Source organism: Oncorhynchus clarkii, chromosome 8, assembly GCF_045791955.1.
Source record: "Oncorhynchus clarkii lewisi isolate Uvic-CL-2024 chromosome 8, UVic_Ocla_1.0, whole genome shotgun sequence".
Classification (NCBI taxonomy): domain Eukaryota; kingdom Metazoa; phylum Chordata; class Actinopteri; order Salmoniformes; family Salmonidae; genus Oncorhynchus; species Oncorhynchus clarkii.
This window is the reverse complement of record NC_092154.1, coordinates 28,620,502-28,641,705: the sequence shown is the minus strand read 5'-3', so window position 1 is coordinate 28,641,705 and position 21,204 is coordinate 28,620,502. Positions and strand designations below refer to the sequence as shown.

Here is a 21,204-nt window from a genome sequence, read left to right as displayed (position 1 = left end):
TGTGTGTGTAGTTCTAGGAGTGCGTGCGTGTCAATTCTCTTTTGCGGGAGTTTTGCTTTGACTGAATTCAGAACATACCGTTGTTTTTAATCTCACCGTAAACAGACTGTGCGCACGCATATATACCAAAAGGACCAACACTTTAAAGCAGCGCCAATTGGTCCCGAGACTTCGGCCTTCGAACTAAAGGCTCACCTCACACAGTTCCCCGGAGAACATGGTCGGGCACTCGCACACAAAGCCGTCCAAAACGCTGTGGCAGCGCCCACCGTTCTGGCAGGGCCCACTGGCACACCTGTTCCGCTGGATCTCGCAGTGCGTGCCCACAAAGCCTGACGGGCACTGACAGAGGTACCCCCTGGGCCCTTCCTGAAGGGAGATGGTGGGAAAATAGATATATCTGACATAGATCTAACACATGAGAATCCTATAGGACAGGGTATGACCTGCTAACAGGTAAAGGACAAGTAGAATGCAAGAAAGGACTTGACAGGTGACAGGTATCTAGGTGAGCATGTTCTCTAGGGTTCAGTCTAAGAGCCTTCTTAACCTCCATTTACATACTACCTCTTGGTCATAGAGTACCAGTCAAAAGTTTGGACACGCCTACTCATTCAAGGGTTTTCATTTTTTAACCATTTTCTACATTGTAGAATAGGGAAGACACCAAAACTATGAAACATATGGAATCATGTAGTTACCAAAAAAGTGTTAATTAAAAAAATCAAAATAATTTTATATTTGAGATTCTCCAAAGTAGCCACCCTTTCTCTCAACCAGCTTCACGTGGAATGCATTTCAATGAACAGGTGTGCCTTGTTAAAAGTTAATTTGTGGAATTTCTTTCCTTCTTAATGCGTTTGAGCCAATCAATTGTGTTGTGACAAGGTAGGGGTGGTATACAGAAGATAGCCATATTTGATGAAAGACCAAGTCCAAGAACAGTTCAAATAAGCTAAGAGAAACAACAGTCCATCTTTACTTCATGACATGAAGGTCAGTCAATCCGGAACAGTTCAAGAACTTCTAAAGTTTCTTCAAGTGCAGTCGCAGAAACCATCAAGCACTATGATGAAACTGAGGACCGCCACAGGAAAAGAAGACCCAGAGTTACCTTTGCTGCAGAGGATAAGTTTATTAGGGTTACCAGCCTCAGACATTTAAGCATTTATTTGGGCTGCAGAGTTCAAGTAATAGATACATCAACTATTCAGAGGAGACTGAGTGAATCAGGCCTTCATAGCCAAATTGCTGCACTACTAAAGGACACCAATAATAAGATGACTTGCTTTGGCCAAGAAAGATGCGCAATGGACATTATACCTGTGAAAATCTGTCCTTTGGTCTGATGAGTCCAAATTTGCGATTTTTGCTTCCAACCGCCGTGTCTTTGTGAGACGCTGTTAGTGATTTCTTTAGAATTCAAGGAACACTTAAACAGCATGGCTACCAAAGCATTCTGCAGCAATTCACCATCCCATCTGGTCTGCACTTAGTGGGACTATCATTTGTTTTTCAACCGGACAATGACCCAACACACCTCCACAGAGTGATTGAGTGCCGCATCAGGTGACCTGGCCTCCACAACCCAATTGAGATGGTTTGGGACGAGTTGGACAGCAAAGTGAAGGAAGGACAAGCAACAAACAAGTACTCAGCATATGTGGGAACTCCTTCAAGACTGCTGGAAAAGCATTCCAGGTGAAGCTGGTTGAGAGAATGCCAAGCGTGTGCAAAGCTGTCATCAAGGCAAAAGGTGGCTACTTTGAAGAATCTAAAATACATGCTGATTTGTTTAACACTTTTTTGGTTAGTACATGTTCCTTGTGTTATTTCATAGTTTTGATGTCTTCACTTATTCTACAATTTAGAACATAGAAACCATTAAGAAAAGCCATTGAATGAGCAGCTGTGTGCAAACTTTTGACTGTTACTGTATATAGTTCAGAGTTGAACGTTTTACATGAAATAAATACAGAAATGGTTGAGCAGATTTTTTTAAAAACATTATTCATTTAGTGTGTGTGGCATTGAGTCACAAGGCCCAGAGAAGGGCGCATACCTTACACGTCGCTCCATTCTGACATTGGCCGTGGCAGCCCTTGACATCTGAGATAGGTGAGAGAAAGATGGTTACACACAGAAGGGTTTTTAATAACTATTGCAAAACAGGCCCACCATTTTAATGTGCAATCAAGGCAGGTAATGTAGGTGTTTTGTTAATGAATTGAAGACGGAAAGTTAGTCGTCTTTATGAACAAAGCAAACAGTGCCTTTAGAAAGTATTCACACCCGTTCACATTTTTTTCCACATTTTGTTAACACCAATTTAGATTTTTTTTGTGGCCTACAGACACACGCCTCGTAATGGAATTATGTTTTTCATTTTGCTCTATTAAGTCATAGGAAACCTATAGTTCACAAGTAAACATTTAAAACAAGTCACATAAGATGCATGGAGTCACTGTGAAAGTCTATTTAACATATTTGAATGACTCCCTCATCTCCATACCCCACACACAATTATCTGTAAGGTCCCTCCAACAGTGAATTTCAAAACAGATTCAACCACAAAGACCAGGGAGGTTTTCGAATGCCTCGCAAAGGGTACCTATTGATAGATGGGTTAAAGAGAAAAAAAAATAAGAAACTGACATTGAATATCCCTTTGAGCATGGTGAAGATATTAATTACACTTTGGATGGTGTATCAATGCACCCAGTCTCACTACAAAGAAACAGGTGTCTTTTTAACTCAGTTGCTGGAGAGGAAGGAAACCACTCAGTGATTTCACCATGAGGCCAATGGTGACTTTACAACAGTTGCAGAGTTTAACAGCTGTGATAGGAGAAAACGGAGGATGGATCAACAACATTGTAGTTACTCCACAATAACCTAATTGACAGAGTGAGAAGAAAGCCTGTACAGAATAAAAAAAATCCAAAACACGCATCCTGTTTGCAACAAGGCACTAAAGTAATACTGCAAAAAATGTGGCAAAGCAATTCACGTTTTGTTATGAATACAAAGTGTTGTTTGGGGCACATCAATTACAAAACATTACGGAGTACCACTCATATTTTCAAGCAGTGTTATGGGTGTGCTTGTAATCGTTAAGGACTGCCGAGTTTTTTATGATAAAAAAAAGAAACTGAACGTAGCTAAGCACAGGCAAAAATCCTAGAGGAAAACCTGGTTCAGTTGGCTTTCCACCAGACTAAGAGATCAATTCACTTTTCAGCAGGAAAATAACCTAAAACAAGAGGCCAAATCTACACGAGCTGCTTACCAATTAGACAAATTTGACTTAAATCTACTTGAAAATCTATGGCAAGACTTGAAAATGTTGCACAATCCCGGTGTGCCAAACTCTTAAAGCCAATTTATGCTCCATCCGAAAATGTTTGTCGGAGGCACTGTATGGATGGACGGTTGGTGTGATGCAATTACGGTACATCCGGAGGCACGCAGAGGCCAAATTGAGCTCTGTACCGCATTGGCATGCGCCGGCCCAAAAAATTAACAATGCGGAGGGCTCCTTAAAGCTCAGCATTGACATGATTGCGTATATACTGGCACTCCCGCGCAAACTCACTTCCTTGACAACTTCCTTCACAACAACTCGGCAACGCGCAAGAAGTATAAATGCCCCGACTTCTGCACAGGCCGTATCGCAGTAAATGCTGTATGTCCACTGCAGACATCAGATTAACCAATCAGCGCCTTTTAGAGACTTACCCAGAAAGACTCACAGCTTTAAATCGCTGCCAAAGGTGCTTCTACAAAATATTGACTCAGGGGTGTGAATACTTAAGTAAAATTTGATATTTATGCATGTTCATTTTCAATACATTTATGTTTTCAAATTGTCATTGTGAGGGTAGAGTATAGATGGGTATTTTTATATAGTTGATGCATTTTGGCTGTAACAAAATGTGGAGTAAGTAAAGTTTATGAATACTTTCTGAAGGCACTGTATGCAGTTGACAAGAAGCTATACCCATCATGCAATAAAAACCACAGAGGCAAAGTTGGTGAGTTTTACAGAGACAGCTACGGAGATGGTGGCCTCTTTAGAAAGTGACAATTCTAGAACGTGCCAATGTGACGTCGCCCAAAGCCTAGAGAGACCGAGAGGAGTGGTAGAAAAACACGGATCAGTAGCAAGAGTGAAAATAACGAGAGAGAGAGAGCGAGAGACAGTGACGACAATAAAGGGGAAAGGAATACTGACTGATGTCACAGTTTTGTCCAGACCATCCTTGAAAGCAGTCGCAGTGATATCCGCCAATTAAGTTTTTGCAAGAGTAAGCGTTTACACACGGTTTCCCCACACACTCATTCGCATCTGTGGAGGCAGGACATGGGAGTCAGAGTCAACGGGTAAAGGGAGGAAAGAAGGAAAGAGAGGTAGAGGGATAGAGAGTAGAGGTCGACCGATTAAATCGGAATGGCCGATTAATTAGGGCCGATTTTGCCGTTTAAATTATTATTATTCTTATTATTATTTTAAAAACCTTTATTTAACTAGGCAAGTCAGTTAAGACATTCTCATTTTCAATGACAGCCTAGGAACGTTCTTACCTTGTCAGCTCAGGGGATCCAATCTTGCAACCTTACAGTTAATTAGTCCAACGCTCTAACCACCTGATCACATTGCACTCCACGAGGAGCCTGCCTGTTACGCGAATGCAGTAAGCAAAGGTAAGTTGCTAGCTAACATTAAACTTATCTTATAAAAAAAACAATCAACGACTGTCGTTGCTCCAATGTGTACTTAACCATAAACATCAATGCTTTTCTTAAAATCAATACACAAGTACATACTTTTAAACCTGCATATTTAGCTAAAAGAAATCCAGGTTAGCAGGCAATATTAACCAGGTGAAATTGTGTCACCTCTTGCGTTCATTGCACGCAGAGTCAGGGTATATGCAACAGTTTGGGCCGCCTAATTTGCCAGAATTTTACGTAATTATGACATAACATTTAAGGTTGTGCAATGTAACAGGAATATTTAGACTCATGGATGCCACCCGTTAGATAAAATACGGAACGGAACAAACGTTTTGTTAGAGGTGATAGTTTCCGGATTTGCCCTAAGGCTCGTATTTCTGTGTGTTTATTATAGTTAAGTCTATGATATGATAGAGCAGTCTGACCGAGGGGTGGTAGGGAGCAGCAGGCTCGTAATAGTCAAAGGTATATGGTTTAGAGAGAAATAGTCGACGCGTTATAATTCCTGTAATAACCTGCGGCTGTACTTGAAAGGGGTTCCTTCGTTATTTTACCATTAATGTCTTCCATAGAGAATGCCTTGATCTACTTCAAATAAGGTCAGTGTTTCGTACAGGCTTAAACCGCCTCGGCGTTTTGATACCCGTGTAAATCTCAATAGGATAAGGTCACGTTTGTCAACATATTTTCATAAATACGCTCGACAAAAAAAACTCCTCGCTTATATTTAGCCAATATTGATCAGTCACCTTGTCCTCTTGCTTGTTTGTAGATGACCAAATACTTATTTTCCACCATAATTTGCAAATAAATTCATTAAAAATCCTACAATGTCATTTTCTGGATTCCCCCCCCCCCTCATTTTGTCTGTCATAGTTGAAGTGTGCCTATGATGAAAATTATAGGCCTCATCTTTAAGTGGGAGAACTTGCACAATTGGTGGCTGACTAAATACTTTTTTGCCCCACTGTGTGTGTGTGTGTGTGTGTGTGTGTGTGTGTGTGTGTGTGTGTGTGTGTGTGTGTGTGTGTGTATGTATATATATATATATATATAAAAATAAATGTTTAATTTTTTATTTAAAATCGGCCGATGAATCGGTAGCGGCTATTTTGTCCTCAAATAATCGGTATCGGCGTTGAAAAATCATAATCGGTCGACCTCTAATAGAGAGGTGAGAGAAAGATGAGTGAGAGGGGGAAGAAAGAGGTGAAAAGGCACATTGAAGCCCCACCACCAACACATCAGCACAAAAGGAGTCCACGAATGGGTCTTCTTGTCAGTCTCTCCCACTTATAACAAACTACATTAAAGAATGGTACAAAATCCCTTTAACATACAAAGGTTTGGGTAAAGCTCCCCTTCATTTTTGGCAAGTGGAGGGAAATGTATAAGCCTATACTACTGGTGAGAGCAATACACTTATTATCCAGTCAGCCATTTTAGTCCAACAAGAAGAAGAGGTTCCACTCTATCCCTGAATCGTAAATAGATCCCTAGTCCCTCCTACGCACACTAATGAGTGGCAAAGAGTTGAAAAGGAGGTTGTGGACTGCATCTCCTCCACCTGTCCTCTCTCAACTCCCTCCATCCAGCCACCCAGATAACTTGTTTGGGCCTATCCCGTCAAAAAAAGAAGATGACACCTGAGACGCTAATCTTTTTAAACCACCTCAAAAAAAAAAAAAAAAAGAAGCCCTGCTGCTTATTAGCACATTAAATATTCAGGAGGGGGGGCTGTGCCTGGGAGCATGGCCAGTCCACTCCCACACCTGTACTCTTCGAAACCCAAACATCCAACACTCAGGTAGTAAGGGGAGACCAGGTTACGGTTCCAGCTTTGTAAGGGGAGACCAGGTCCCCCCCCCATAGCTTGTTCCCAGGTCATAATCCTCTTTCTGGCACACCACGCTTCCTCTCAACAGGTACGAGTGGATAAATAAACAAAGATGAAAGAAAAATGTGACACGGGACTCTGGTCATAGACAATAGCACTCATGACTTGTGGTCATTGAGGTTCGAGTGTAGCGGTTGCCAAGCAGTTTCCGGTGTACATCGCTGTGCTCTGAAGGCACCCGCATCGTGTTGCGGACAGTAGCCATCTTAATTTGAGCGGCCCAGTGTAATGACCACAGGAGTAATGTAGACTCAATGGGGTGGAAGGAGGTACACACACAAAAACACATATACAAACCAATCATACAGGATTGTACGGCTAGCGATAGCATTGCTCATTGTAATGTGATTGGATGTACACATTTTATTCCTGCAATGTCAATGGTTGCAATCTGAATGGACATGGCATTACTTCCTGTAATTTGAGTGGAAGGGAGGGGGAGGGGGGGCTGAGAATCAGTAAAGCACAGTGCACTACTTTTGAGAAAATAAATATAGCAGTCTGTAGCGCAGGTACATCGGTCCATTAATACAGGACTAGCAAAGGCCCAGTACACTACTTCAGTGAAGAAAAAAAGGGTCTGCAGCAGTACCCTCCTTCCTGGGGCTATGGAAGAAACTATTGGTAATTGTCACGCGAGTGGACTCTCCACTTCTCAATGGTGTACTTAAAAGGATAGTTCACCAAAAAGCTAATATTAGCGGAAGTAGCTAGATTCACAAATCCAAAGAATGGATTGCCGTCTCTCGCGGTCGATAGACTTCCGTCATGGCAAGTAAGCAAATATGTACATTTGTAATTTGGATGAACTATCCCTTTAATGTCCGAAAATAAACCTGACCTAGAGTCAGGTTTTTTTGACCAATCGATTCTTTATACGAATATATATATTAGAGTTGTATTTAACCCCCTTTTTCATCGCTGCTCAGCAGTCCCCTGAAACATGACCCGCCAAACCGAGCTTCTTAACTCGGAAGCCAGACGCACCAGTGTGTCGGAGGAAACACTGTTCACCTGACAAGCGGTCAACCTGCAGGTGCCCGGCCGACCACAAGGAGTCATTAAAGCGTGATGAGCCAAGTAAACCCTCCCTTAAGCCGGACAACGCTGGGCCAATTCCGCGCCACCCTAAGGGACTCCCGATCACGGCCGGTTGTGATACAGCCCGGGATCGAACCTGGATCTGTAGTGACACCTCTAGCACTGATGCAGTGCCTTAGACTCCTGTGCCAATCGGGAGGCCCGGGGTCAACATTTTTTACAATGTATTTTCCCCTATATATAGACATACCCTATGTGGGGGTTTTTTTTGTGGGGGGTGGATTTTACCCCCTTTTTCTCCCCAATTTCGTAGTAACCAAATATTAGTAGTTACTTGACTTGTCTCATTGCTACAACTCCCGTACGGGCTCGGGAGAGGCGAAGGTCGAAAGTCATGCGTCCTCCGAAACACAACCCAACCAAGCCGCACTGCTCATCCAACCCGGAAGCCAGCCGCACCAATGTGTCGGAGGAAACACCGTGCACCTGGCGACCTTGGTTAGCGTGCACTGCGCCCAGCCCGCCATAGGAGTTGATGGTGCGCGATGAGACAAAGATATCCCTACTGGCCAAACCCTTCCTAACCCGGACGACGCTAGGCCAATTATGCGTCGCCCCACGGACCTCCCAGTCACGGCCGGCTGCAATAGAGACTGGGCGATACACTATGTGTTTATTTTATTTTTTTTGAATTTTACCCCTTTTTCTCCCCAATTTCATAGTATCCAATTGTTGTAGTAGTACTACTATCTTGTCTCATCGCTACAACTCCCGTACGGGCTCGGGAGAGACGAAGGTTGAAAGTCATGCGTCCTCCGATACACAACCAACCGCTGCTTCTTTAACACAGCGCACATCCAACCCGGAAGCCAGCCGCACCAATGCGCCGGAGGAAACACTGTGCACCTGGCCACCTTGGTTAGCGCACACTGCGCCCAGCCCGCCACAGGAGTCGCTGGTGCGCGATGAGACAAGGACACCCCTACCGACCAAGCCCTCCCTAACCCGGGCGACGCTAGGCCAATTGTGCGTCGCCCCACGGACCTCCCGGTCGCGGCCGGTTACGACAGAGCCTGGGCGCGAACCCAGGGACTCTGATGGCACAGCTGGCGCTGCAGTACAGCGCCCTTAACCACTGCGCCACCCGGGAGGCCTACACTATGTGTTTTTAATCAAATCAACTATATGTCTGATGTTTTAGGCACACTGTGATTAAATAATTATGACACACAAGTGACTCAAGAGGGAGCCAAAGATCAAGATCCCCTAAACAGAAAGAAAAAAAAAAGTGTTCCGGACTCTCCACCAGCTGCTGCTGCTGGCCTTTGCAGATTATGCCATTAAGCTCCTAAAGTAGCCGGTAGGTAATAGGCTACAACTGGGGTGGTCAAACTTTTCCATTTGGAGTGCCAATTTATGATTTTCATACACACATTTAGGGAACAGTTTCATTTCATTTATAATAAAATCTTTGTATTTCAATCATTATGTGGTAAATCAAAATTCTAAAGGTAACTTTATTGCTAATTATGTAAAAATTGCCTACATAAAGCTAATAAATAAAAACATTGCAGCCTGAAGGTATAAAATACCCTGATAAAATATCCTATAAATAACATTGTTTATGCATAGCCTGTCTGCAAGGAACTTTAAACATTGTATCAACTAACTTGAGTCTGGCCTGAAGCGTGCACTAGCAAACTTGCAACATTGTATAAAATATTGTGGCCCCTCAGAGTTTCCCGTGTCACTGAACTCTGAACAGAGACAACTGTAGGCTATTTGCACAAGAACTATATCAGGTAGCCCTATTTTATGTTTCCATAAAGAGGATCCATTTTTTTCCCCTTTTCACACTGGGAGCTGGAAAGATTTTACAAATAGGCTACGTTGAAGAACTATTGTCATTGTCAATGGACATAGACAGATTTAGTTTACTTGCTGTTTGAGGTGAAGAAAACATCTTTGAAAAGCTTCAGTGGTGGTAAGCTAAGACAAGTCAGAAATACTAATCAGACCCACAAATGGGCACATTTATAGACCTACATTTGCACACAGGCCAGGTAGCCTAGGCCTACTTCTATGCATAATCAGGTGCGTGTCCTTACTCAACTTTGTCTTTTGTCTGTAGAGCTCCTGTCAATCAATAAATTGACAACTTGTAAATGGAAAGAAAAAAACGAAAACTTTTCCTCACAAGTGTAGCCTATGTTGATTGGGCGACAAACAACGTGTCCACTGACAATTATAATAATAATAATAATAATAATAATAATAAATGAATGCATTAACAAATGATCGTAACCAAATAAACATTGTGCATTAGATATTATGGGAATTAACAGTAAATGTACTACTGGTGAGCCATCCCCGTAGCCTCCGCAATGGATTAGTCCACTGAGACACGTGTGAATCAAGAAAGGTGTCTCGTCTACCATATTTTTTTTTTTATAAATTAAAAAAATGCTATATGACACTGCTTGATAATTTTTTTTTTAATCTTGGTCGATCAACAGGCCATCGACAAATTTATTAGTCGACTAAATGGGGTCAGCCCTACTTTAATGGATTGTTGTAAAATCATGTCTGGATGCACCACTGAGACACTCATGCAGTCTGATTTGGGTGGGGTGTGTGATCAGGGGGTCTTACCGATCTGGCAGGTCTTCCCACCCCACTGTGGGGGGCACACACACTCAAAGCCGTTCTCCAGATCGATGCATGTCCCGCCCTGGGCACAAGGATTGGACGCACATTCGTCCATGTCTGAGTAAAACCAAAAAGACAAAATTAAATAAACAGCACAAACACATTGCCACACATTTGGCATACTATACTAAGTCAGTGTTCAACATTTAACAATACATTGCGTTTAATATGAAATAATGTGGTGACCGATTTCGATTGAATACAACCTCTACTTTGTTATCCAGTAACAATTTCTATAAACAAAATGGCCCGGTGTGGCTCAGATGGTTGAATTGAATGCATCTTTATTGATTTGCCGAAGGCATTTTACACCGTGGACCATGCTTTGTTGGTGCAAAGATTAAAATGTTGTGGAATTACTGGTCATGCTCTAAATAGGTCATTTATAAACCAATCAAATTGTAAACAATGTGTAATGGCGGATGGTTGTAAATCTGAGTCCATAAAGTTGTGCTCAGGTGTTCCACAAGGTTCTATTTTGGGCCCACTGTTGATAATTTTGTATAACATTAGAGATCATATTGAAACAGTGGATGATTGTTTTTATGCAGATGACACTGTTCTTTATTCAAGTGGTAGTAGTTTATCTTAAGCATTTGAAAATGCCCAATGAGCATTTAACACCAAATAACAGAATCTGTATGATTTGAAGCTGGTCTTGAATTCAGGTAAAACAAAATGCATGGTATTTTCTAATGCCAGGCATGTTACTAATCATGTCATTGCTACATTGGATGGACATACTATAGAGCAAGTCAAAGGGTACAAATATTTGGGTGTGGGGGTTGGTGACAAGCTGAGCTTCACTGTTCATGTGGAGAACTTGATAAGGAAGCTCAAGATAGGTTTTAATTACTGGCATAAGGCTTGTTTTTCTCTGAAGGCCAGGAAGGCGCTGGTACGATAAACATTACCGGAAGTCTTTAGTGGTAGGTAGGGAGATATATATATATGCCTCAACCACTAACTACCCTGAGCACACTTGATTCAGTATATCATGCGGCTCTCAGGTTCATTATCAATCAAACACATCCTTGTGATTTCTACAGCGCCGTCGGCTGGTAGTCATTGACCTTGCAGTCTTAAACACTGGTATACACTGAGTTATAAGGCCATATTGGGTAAAATACCACTGTTACTATTTAATCAGTTCAGTGAATAATTATTAAAATTACAGTCCCATTCTCATTTGCTTTTAAGAGTAGAAATAATTAGAACAGGTCATGGTAGAAATAGCTTTAGTTACTCAATTCCATGGTCCTAGAATTCTCAAATGTACATATTAAAAAGTCACGTTGGTGGAGTTTAAAAACACCTGGTCAATGTAAATATCATAGAAGAGTAACTGTCTTTAGGTCAGTTGTTTTTTAGTTATGACATGTAACTGTATGTGTCTATAGTTTTGTTCAATGTGTTAGTGCATGCAAGTTATTGTCTGAAACTTTGTTCCCCCTGCTGCTGTTGGACCAGGTTTCTTGAAAAATAGATTTTATCTCAATGAATAAAACCTGTAGGCCAAGGTTGTGGGTTCAATTCCTGCAGCGATCACATAAAAAAAACAGGCACTCAATGTACTGTTAGTCACTTTGGATGAGATTGTCTGCTAAGAGGCATGTATGACTTCAGATAATCACCTCCCCTATAAAACAAAGGTCGCAAAATTCCAGTAATTTTCTCAAAATAACCAGGTTTAGAGGATTACTGAGTGTCCTGCTAATTCCGTCCTGATTCCAGTAAACGTCTAAAGATTGATAGTATATCAAAACGCTACCCTTCGCTACAATTCCCCTCCGGCATCTTGTTAAAGCGTACCTGAGCTCACTAGTGCAGAGGTGTTGGCTAACTGCATTTCATTATTTTAAAAGTGACCAAAGCCTATTTTCAGGAGCTTGTTGCCCCAGAACGCATCAATAACTTATAGCAGCACCACATTCTAAGAGTCTTACGCAGTCACTGAGAAAGAGGAAGGGAGTGAGAGAGCAATAAGATAGTTAAAGGGGGAGTCCAAGAGATGCAGTTGAAAGAGAAAGAGCACGAGAGACATGAGTGAGATGTTAGAGGTAGAGTCAGAGATGCAAGAAAGAGAAAAAAGACAAAGCAAGAGCAATAGAGAAAGCAAAAGAGCAGAGAGAGAAAGCAAAAGAGAGCGAGAGGGAAGACTGTCATGGTAGCATAACACGATTAGCATAATCCAGGCCCCGGCAGATTAGCTGCTATTAAAGCCCTCTCCTTGCACTTCTGATACGGGCATGGAGAAACAAACACAGGACTTCTGCAATCATACAGTCACTCTCCATTACCAGTGCAATACTTTAGGCCAGATAGCTACACACCTTGGGGGACTAGGGAAAGCACCTTGATGGGACAGGTAGGGGTGGGCACACATTGTGTGTATGTGTGGAAGGTGCAGCGTATTCTCCACACCATGCCACCAATGCGGCCTGGTTCAAAGAGAGGGCAGGTTATGCAAATCAACCTTCCGGGTGAGTCTTCTGCCCGAAGGGTGTCTAATCCTAGCCCCTATGAAGCCGGGGCCCCCCACAGGAGTACACACACACACTCTACTGCAGGGATGGCCACCAAGGAGAGGGAAGGGGTTAAAGAAAGAAGAGCGGGATGGGCTAGCTAGAGGGAGAGAAAACAAGTCACAGGCCCTATTCCAATACTTTCAAAATGTATGATAAGACTAGGAATTGGCGCTATAAAATATGATCCTAGATCTGTGGTTTAGGGGCAACTTCCACACTTCAAGCTCGGAGGGAAACGCAAGCGTCACAAAGGAAAAAGAGTCGGAGGAGACGGTACAGATATGGAGGGAGATGTTTAAGACAAAAAGGGGTGGTGTTCTCACCGTTGGCGCAGGTGGGCCCCTCCCACCCCGGAGGGCAGTGGCACTCGAAACCAGAAGGGACCTCGTGGCACGTGCCGCTGTTGGCACACGGGTCGGACACACAGGCGTGCTCAGCTGTAGAACACACACACACACGTGCAGATACACAAACACATCACTATACAAACGAGCAGGTCAAAATCTGGGAAAAGTCCAAAAGGGGTCAAAATGGAAAAGGACCTTTAAGCCCACCTGGAATGGTAACTAGGGTAAGAGGGCGGAGGTCAAATGGGAACAGGCCTTTAAGCCCTTCCAAAGTATTTGTGAAAAACATGGAAGTAGTCAGCGCGGAGCTAGGATCTAGGGGAAGAAATAGAGCTGGGCCTTTAAGCCTTTTTGAGTGGTAGCTTGTATTCTGTGTCTCACCTATCTCGCAGGTCTTGCCAGAGTAGCCGTCGGGACAGGCACAACGATACTCATCCGGCTCCGTGTTCATGCAGGTGCCGCCGTTCACGCACGGCTGGTGTCTGCCACAGTAATTCAGATCTGGGCATAATTACACACAGATTAGGAACACTAAATCAAGCCCCCCCCCCACCTCTCTTACCCTATAATTCTGGTTCTCTACAGCACACCAAATTCGAGACCCCACCAGACACTGAGTGCAGATGTGAAATGACTGGAAAGGTGTAAGCCTATCCTGAAGGCAAGACAGAGCTAAAGTATTCCCATATAGCGCATTTTTAAATACTGTTCAGTTCTACAAAAAAAAAAAAAACACTTGTCTTGAGGCTAGGGGAATTTAGATTTGGTAAGCACACACTGGCTGCGTCCCAAATAGCGCAAAAGGGGTGTCATTTGGGACGCATCCCAAAGTCAGCCAACATAGTACTATGGAAGTGTACGATGTATCAAGCCCTGAGGCTGTTCTGTTTTCCCCCCCTAAAGGCCTTGTGAATAAATAAAGAGGGATTGGACCCCACTAGGGACCTGTGGACCTCCTCTCATCCTAGAAAGTACACAGTGACTGAGGGCAGAGGGAGGATTGGGTGTCCCTATGGCCACTAGAGTAAGGTCTTGACACCAGTATCCTATCAGCAGTGACTATCACCATGCTAACTTCACCCTAAGAAGCACGTCAGACTGTACACAACGCAAAGATTGAGTGTAATGCAGTATGAGTGTCACTTTTCAACACAAAATGGGTGGCTCCTTGTAGTAAGTAGTCCTGCCTATAGGCTTTGCATCATATAAGCAGTCTACTGTTCAAACTATAATTCAAACATTGTAGCCTACTGGCAGGCACAAAACAAGGTAATGTAAAACAAACCTCACCTTTCATTACAAGTAGCTATTATGTAAATATGCAGTTGGTTCTCTTTCAAATTAGCTTACAGTAGTTATTTTTCAAAGTGATTCTTCTTTGTCTTTACCACAAAATGGGAAGACAATGAGAATCTCTGCCATTGCCCCCTTGTGAATGTTGCCATTTGGGAGTCCAGGAATGCATGCAAAAAAAGAATAAGACTCCACACCCAAGTATAATAACGGCGTGAAGTGGAGCGATTAACACAAATGTACAATTACTACTATGTGTTAGGTGTTTATGCTAACAGCTAGAGGGATTTCCTCTGCTGTAACCATCAGGTTCAACTCAAATAAACACCCAGTACCCTGTTAGCAGTAACGCTAACAAAAAAGTAGCATTACTACTATCACTATGTACTAGCCGTGTTGTGTGTTTATATAACTATGCCAACAGCTAGAAGGCTGTCCCTTTGCAGTAGCCACAAGTTTCCATCTCCACCAGTCATTAGCGGGGCCCGATTGTCAGCTCTGGTTAGAGGTTTCCTCTAGGATCAGTTTTCCCTTGCCAACTCCAAAGCTTAAGTATTACAAAGGGTAAAGAGACCAAATTGATCTTAGATTCATTATCTGAGGCAACTAAAAAAAACTCAGGCTTTGGGCCCGGTGTCCCGATAGCGATGGAACTTAGGGTTACTAATTGTTAAAACAATGCATTTTTCCCACAACGGCCGAAGATGTAACATGCGTTCCCCAAAACGCAGACAGACCTTTGGCTAAGTGAGTCGTTAAGGCAGTGTCGATACTGATAGGATCGAAAGAAAGGCAACGCTGCTCTCAGATGAGCTTTCAACATTGAATTCTTACCTTAACATAATTATTCCACAATACTGATGATGGATCAGCTCCTAGAGAGATATTACCTATGGCTGCAAATATTGAGGTGGCGTATCCTAATGCTTAACCTATAAGAACGCATTAACTCAAGATTTGGCACATTGCGCACGTGGTTACATATCATGAAATACATTGAGGTAGAAATTAGATAGGTTGTTCATTCAATTGAAATGTATTTGGCTATGTAGCCTATACATCTGTTAACTGAGATGATTGAATTTTCATTTGATGCATCTTTTTATGCTTTGCTTGTAACAATTGCAATGACATCAGCAACTTCGTATTTGTAGTCAGCTTCATTGTGAAGTTATCGGTGGTCACAGAAAGACATCTCGATTCTGTGTTTAGTAGAGATTTTTGGTGTATAAAATGAAGCGGTAGGGGGAAACGCATCTAGCGACAGACTTAGCCGTTCTACGAGTGGCTTGAGAGTCTGTAAATAACAAGCCGTTTCAACTGCAACTTTAGTAAATGGTTTTGGGAAACACTGCTTCTACGAAAGTCCTCACAATGAACTTAGCCTTAAGATGCATTTGGGAAATCAGGCGATTTTCTACTTTAATTTGTGCATTATGAATAGGGAACAAAGAAACAAAAACAGGATCAGTTACTAAGGGGATTGGTTTGTCTCCACAGCAACCAGCAATGCTGACGCCGCAACAAGCAGCAAATCTGCTTGTTGTAAGAGGCAGTAATGCTATTTGTACCAGTGCAATGGTTTTGCGTCTCTGGAACTAGTGGGCATGCTCTGGTCACGGCAGCAATGTTCCAACATCTAGTGGAAAGCCTTCCCAGAAGAACGGAGGCTGTTATAGCAGCAAAGAGGGGGACCAACTCAATATTAACACCCATGATTTTGGAATGAGATGTTCAACGAGCAGGTGGCCAAATACATGCATTGCAGTACATTACCAAAAGTATGCATGTACAGTTGAAGTCGGAAGTTTACATACACCTTAGCCAAATACATTTAAACTCAGTTGTTCACAATTCCAGACATTTAATCCTAGTAAAAGGATCACCACTTTATTTTAAGAATGTGAAATGTCAGAATACTAGAGAGAATGATTCATTTCAGCTCTTATTTCTTTCACCACACTCTCAGTGGGTCAGAAGTTTACATGCTACCAAATACTAATTGAACGTATTGCCTTTAAATTGTTTAACTTGGGTCAAACTTTTCAGGTAGCCTTCCACAAGCTTCCCACAATAAGTTGGGTTAATTTTGGCCCATTCCTCCTCACAGAGCTGGGGTAACTGAGTCAGGTTTATAGGCCTCCTTGCTCACATGCTTTTTCAGTTCTGGCCACAAATGTTTCTATAGGATTGAGGTCAAGGATTTGTGATGGCCACTCCAATACCTTGACTTTGTTGTCCTTAAGCCATTTTGCCACAACTTTGGAAGTATGCTTGGGGTCGTTGTCCATTTGGAAGACCCATTTGCTTCAATATATCCACATAATTTTCCTACCTCATCATGTCATCTATTTTGTGAAGTGCACCAGTCCCTCCTGCAGCAAAGCACCCCCACAACATGATGCTGTCACCTTCATGCTTCACGGTTGGGATGGTGTTCTTCGGCTTGCAAGCCTCCCCATTTTTCCTCCAAACATAACGATGGTCATTACAGCCAAACAGTTCTATTTTTGTTTCATCAGACCAGAATACATTTCTCCAAAAAGTACAATCTTTGTCCCCATGTGCAGTTGCAAACCGTTGTCTGTTTTTTTTATGGCAGTTTTGGAGCAGTGGCTTCTTCCTTGCCGAGCGGCATTTCAGGTCGATATAGGACTCATTTTACTGTGGCTATAGATACTTTTGTACCCGTTTCCTCCAGCATCTTCACAAGGTCCTTTGCTGCTGTTGTGGGATTGATTTGCACTTTTCGCACCGAAGTACGTTCATCTGGAGGAGACAGAATTCGTCCCCTCCTTTCTGAGCGGTATGACGGCTGCGTGGTCCCATGGTGTTCATGCTTGCGTACTATTCTTTGTACAGATGAATGTGGTACCTTCAGGCATTTGGAAATTGCTCCCAATGATGAGCCAGACTTGGACGTCTACAATTATTTTTCTGAAGTCTTGGCTGATTTCTTTTGATTTTCCCATGATGTCAAGCAAAGAGGCACCGAATTTGAAGGTAGGCCTCGAAATACATTCACAGGTACACCTCCAATTGACTCAAATGATGTCAAATGGAGGTGTACCTGTGAAATAATCTGTCTGTAAATAACTGTTGGAAAAAGGACTTATGTACAAAGTAGATGTCCTAACCGACTTCCCAAACTACAGTTTGCTAACAAGAAATGTGTGGAGTGGTTAAAAAACAAGTTTTAATGACCTTAACCTAAGTGTATGTAAACTTCTGACTTCAACTGTGTGTGTGTGTGTGTGTGTGTGTGTGGTTCGCTTTACATGCACACACGTTCAAAAGTTAGGGGTCACTTAGAACTGTCCCAAAAAATGTCCATTAAAATATCAAATTGATCAGAAATAAAGTGTAGACATTGTTAATTTTGTAATAGACTATTGTAGCTGGAAACGGCAGATTTTTTATGGAATATCTACATAGGCGTACAGAGGTCCATTATCAGCAACCATCACTCCTCTGTTCCAATGGCACATTGTGTTAGTGTTGTAACTTTAATGTGTTACAGAGTTAATGTTTAAGTTAATTCATTGAGCTGTATTTAAAGACAATTCTTTACAGTTATTTACATATGTAATTGTATTGGTTAGTATTGAATTACGCTTTTGACTGCAAGTTCCAGAATGCCTTGCAACAGGAATGAGAGAGATAACGCAGCAGTTATGTGCAGGTGCAAGGTGATTAAGCTGATTTCTGTAACGTAAATGTAATGTGAACAAGTATTATTACTAAAAGAAGCTTTCATATCAAACCCGACGTCCCGAGTCATTACTTTGAAGACAGTTAATCTAAAAGTTAGCTAATCCAAGATTATTTTAGAAGGCAAATTGATCATTAGAAAAGCCTTTTGCAATTATGTTAGCACCGCTGAAAACTGTTGTTCTGATTAATGAAGCAATACAACTGGCCTTCTTTGAAATAGTTGAGTATCTGGAGCATCAGCATGTGTGGGTTCGATTACAGGCTCAAAATGGTCAGAAACAAAGACCTTCTAAAACTCGTCATTCTATGCTTGTTTGCAAAAATGAAGGCTATTCCATGCGAGAAATTACTAAGAAAAACACCAGTCTCAACGTCAACAGCGACTCCGGGATGCTGGCCTTCTAGGCAGAGTTCTTCTGTCCAGTGTCTGTTCTTTTGCCCATCTTAATCCCTCTCTTATTGGCCAGTCAGATATGTATTTTTCTTTGCAACTCTGCCTAGAAGGCCAGCATCCTGGAGTTGCCTCTTCACTGCTGACGAGACTGGTGTTTTGCGGGTACCATTTAATGAAGCTGCTAGTTGAGGACTTGTGAGGCATCCGTTTCTCAAATTAGACACTAATGTACTTGTCCTCTTGCTCAGTTGTGCACCAGGGCCTCCCACTCTTTCTATTCAGGTTAGAGACAGTTTGCGCTGTTCTACGAAGGCAGCAGTACACAGAGTTGTACAAGATCCTCAGTTTCTTGGTAATTTCTCTCATGGAATAGCCTTAATTTCTCAGAACAAGAATAGACTGATGAGATTCAGAAAAAAAGGTAATGTCTGGCCATTTTGAGCCTGTAATCGAAACCAAATGCTGATGCTCCAGATACTCAACTAGTCTAAAAGATCAGTTTTAAGCTGTGCTAACATAATTCCAAAGTGTTTCCTAATGATCAATTTGCCTTTTAAAATTATAAACTTGGATTAGCTAACAACGTGCCATTGGAACACAAGAGGTGACGGTTGCTCATAATGGGCCTCTGTACCCCTACGTAGATATTCCATTTAAAACAAATATGCCATTTCCAGCTATATTAGTCATTTACAACATTAACAACGTCTATACTGTATTTCTGATCAATGTGATGTTTTTTTTAATTTTTGCTTTTCTTTCAAAAACATGGACATTTCTAAGTGACCCCAAACTTTTGAACAGTAGTGTATACACACACAGTATAATACGCGCATGCATCCAAACTGGTCATGGTCAGTCCGTATTCCACGCCACCTTTGTTACATGCACCAGGTATTGTCGTCAGACCTCAATCCCAAATGACTGGGAAAGACTGGCATCTACCTGGGTGGAAACGTCCCTTTTAAAATATACAGTATTTGACTTGATTTCACTTCAAATGCAAGCCATGGTGTGCATGTGCGCCTATGCCTTACCTTTGTCACACAGAAGGCCTCCCCAATTGCGCTCACAGCTACATTGCCAGGGTATGACACAGGTCCCGTGAACACAGCCTGGGTAGGGGACACACTCGTCACAGAACTGGCCCTGCCAGCCATAGTTGCACCTATGGACATCAAGGGCAAGCGTCATCAACACACACATGTTCATTAGGGCACGCAATGGAAAATGGTTGTCACAGAATGAGCATGTCTTATGGGAAGTCTAGGTAGACAATGTTTAGTAAGATTTCCGCTGAAAAAGTCAGGCTATTGTCAATCGCAAACCAATCCGTGAACCCTTTGGCTGCACTTGTGTGGATCTGAGAGGATTGAATAAGTGTAAAGCATTGTATGAATAAGCTCACCTTTTCCTTCTAATAGGTGAGGTGGAATTGTAGACATAATGCTTAGAGCTATACAACCCTTTCAAAGCTATACAAGTGCATAGGGGGTAGGAGCTTAGTTGGGATTGGGCTAAAGAGCAAGTAATTTTAAATGAATCCAACCTCTTTTCACCCATCCCTCCATCCATCAAGGCCTTGTGCCAACTAACCTCTTTTCACTCATCCCTCCATCCATCAAGGCCTTGTGCCAAATAATCTTAGCAGAACATTCCAGGGCACTAGAGGTTAAGAATACTTCCATAGTTCCATAGGGGCCAATACCGTTGGGGGGAGGTTCCTAGGCTGTTGTGGCGGTACGCGGTGTGTGTGGTGAGTCAAAGCATCAGTGCGTGTGTGTGCACCAATCATTTCACACAGCAGCACCCTGCTATTCCAAGGCCAGTGGTTTTCCGATACGGAGCAGTCAGTCAGCCCAGCTGTCTTGTCAGTTTTGGAGCGGCTGGGGGTATTTTGAGCCTTGCTCTCCTGCAGCACCGGCACGGCACGTCCAGCTGCTGCTCCTCTCACAGGCAAGGTCTCCATAACTCTGCTAGCCGCATACCTAGCATGCTGCTCCTCCACTGTATAGGAGGCTTGAGAAGTGTCCTGTTAGCAGTAGCTCAAACACAAGTACAACATGACCAATTGCAGCTGTGCAAATATTTATGCTAACAGCTAGAGCAGAGTTTTGCCTAGTTTTGCCTAATCACCGCCGGGCCGCATGGCACCAATGTCTGGAGGGCTGCACTTAAAATGTATTGTATTTCCTCAGTGTCAAAATTAGCCAAAAATTGTCTTTAGCTTCCATTTTGATAACTGTTAGCAAGCTAGACAGAGTGAAAAGACTAACTATCCTTTCTATACAGTTTCAATTTGGTCATTTCAATGTGGGACGGATTGAATGGGCTTGCGGGACACATGTTTGACTCCCCCGCCAAGGATGTGCCCTTGCTGTAAGGCTAATGCTACGCTAACAGGGGTAAAATTCCTCAGGCTAACAGTTCGTTAGATCTTTTGCACGGTTGAAGTCAGTTAATTTGCATCGGAGGCCAGTCAACGGTTTCCATTCTTCCATTGTTGTCATGGTAAGAGCATAAATAGCTTCAATCTTACTGTAT

General features: G+C 42.6%; 1 protein-coding gene across 2 annotated transcripts in view; it reads right to left on the bottom strand.

Moving 5' to 3' along the window:
• The window catches only part of LOC139415231 (jagged canonical Notch ligand 2b), a 103,967-nt gene that overhangs the window by 33,787 nt on the left and 48,976 nt on the right, over positions 1–21,204 (bottom strand). Inside the window, exons 6-12 of one of the 2 annotated variants that reach the window (XM_071163159.1) lie at positions 19,698–19,828; positions 13,641–13,760; positions 13,236–13,349; positions 10,328–10,441; positions 4,235–4,348; positions 2,063–2,109; positions 196–369 (exon numbers count right to left, since the gene is read on the bottom strand). In XM_071163159.1, coding sequence (XP_071019260.1) covers positions 196–369; positions 2,063–2,109; positions 4,235–4,348; positions 10,328–10,441; positions 13,236–13,349; positions 13,641–13,760; positions 19,698–19,828 — 814 coding nt within the window. The remainder of the gene's footprint in view (positions 1–195; positions 370–2,062; positions 2,110–4,234; positions 4,349–10,327; positions 10,442–13,235; positions 13,350–13,640; positions 13,761–19,697; positions 19,829–21,204) is intronic. The other variant, XM_071163160.1, reaches the window with a different exon arrangement.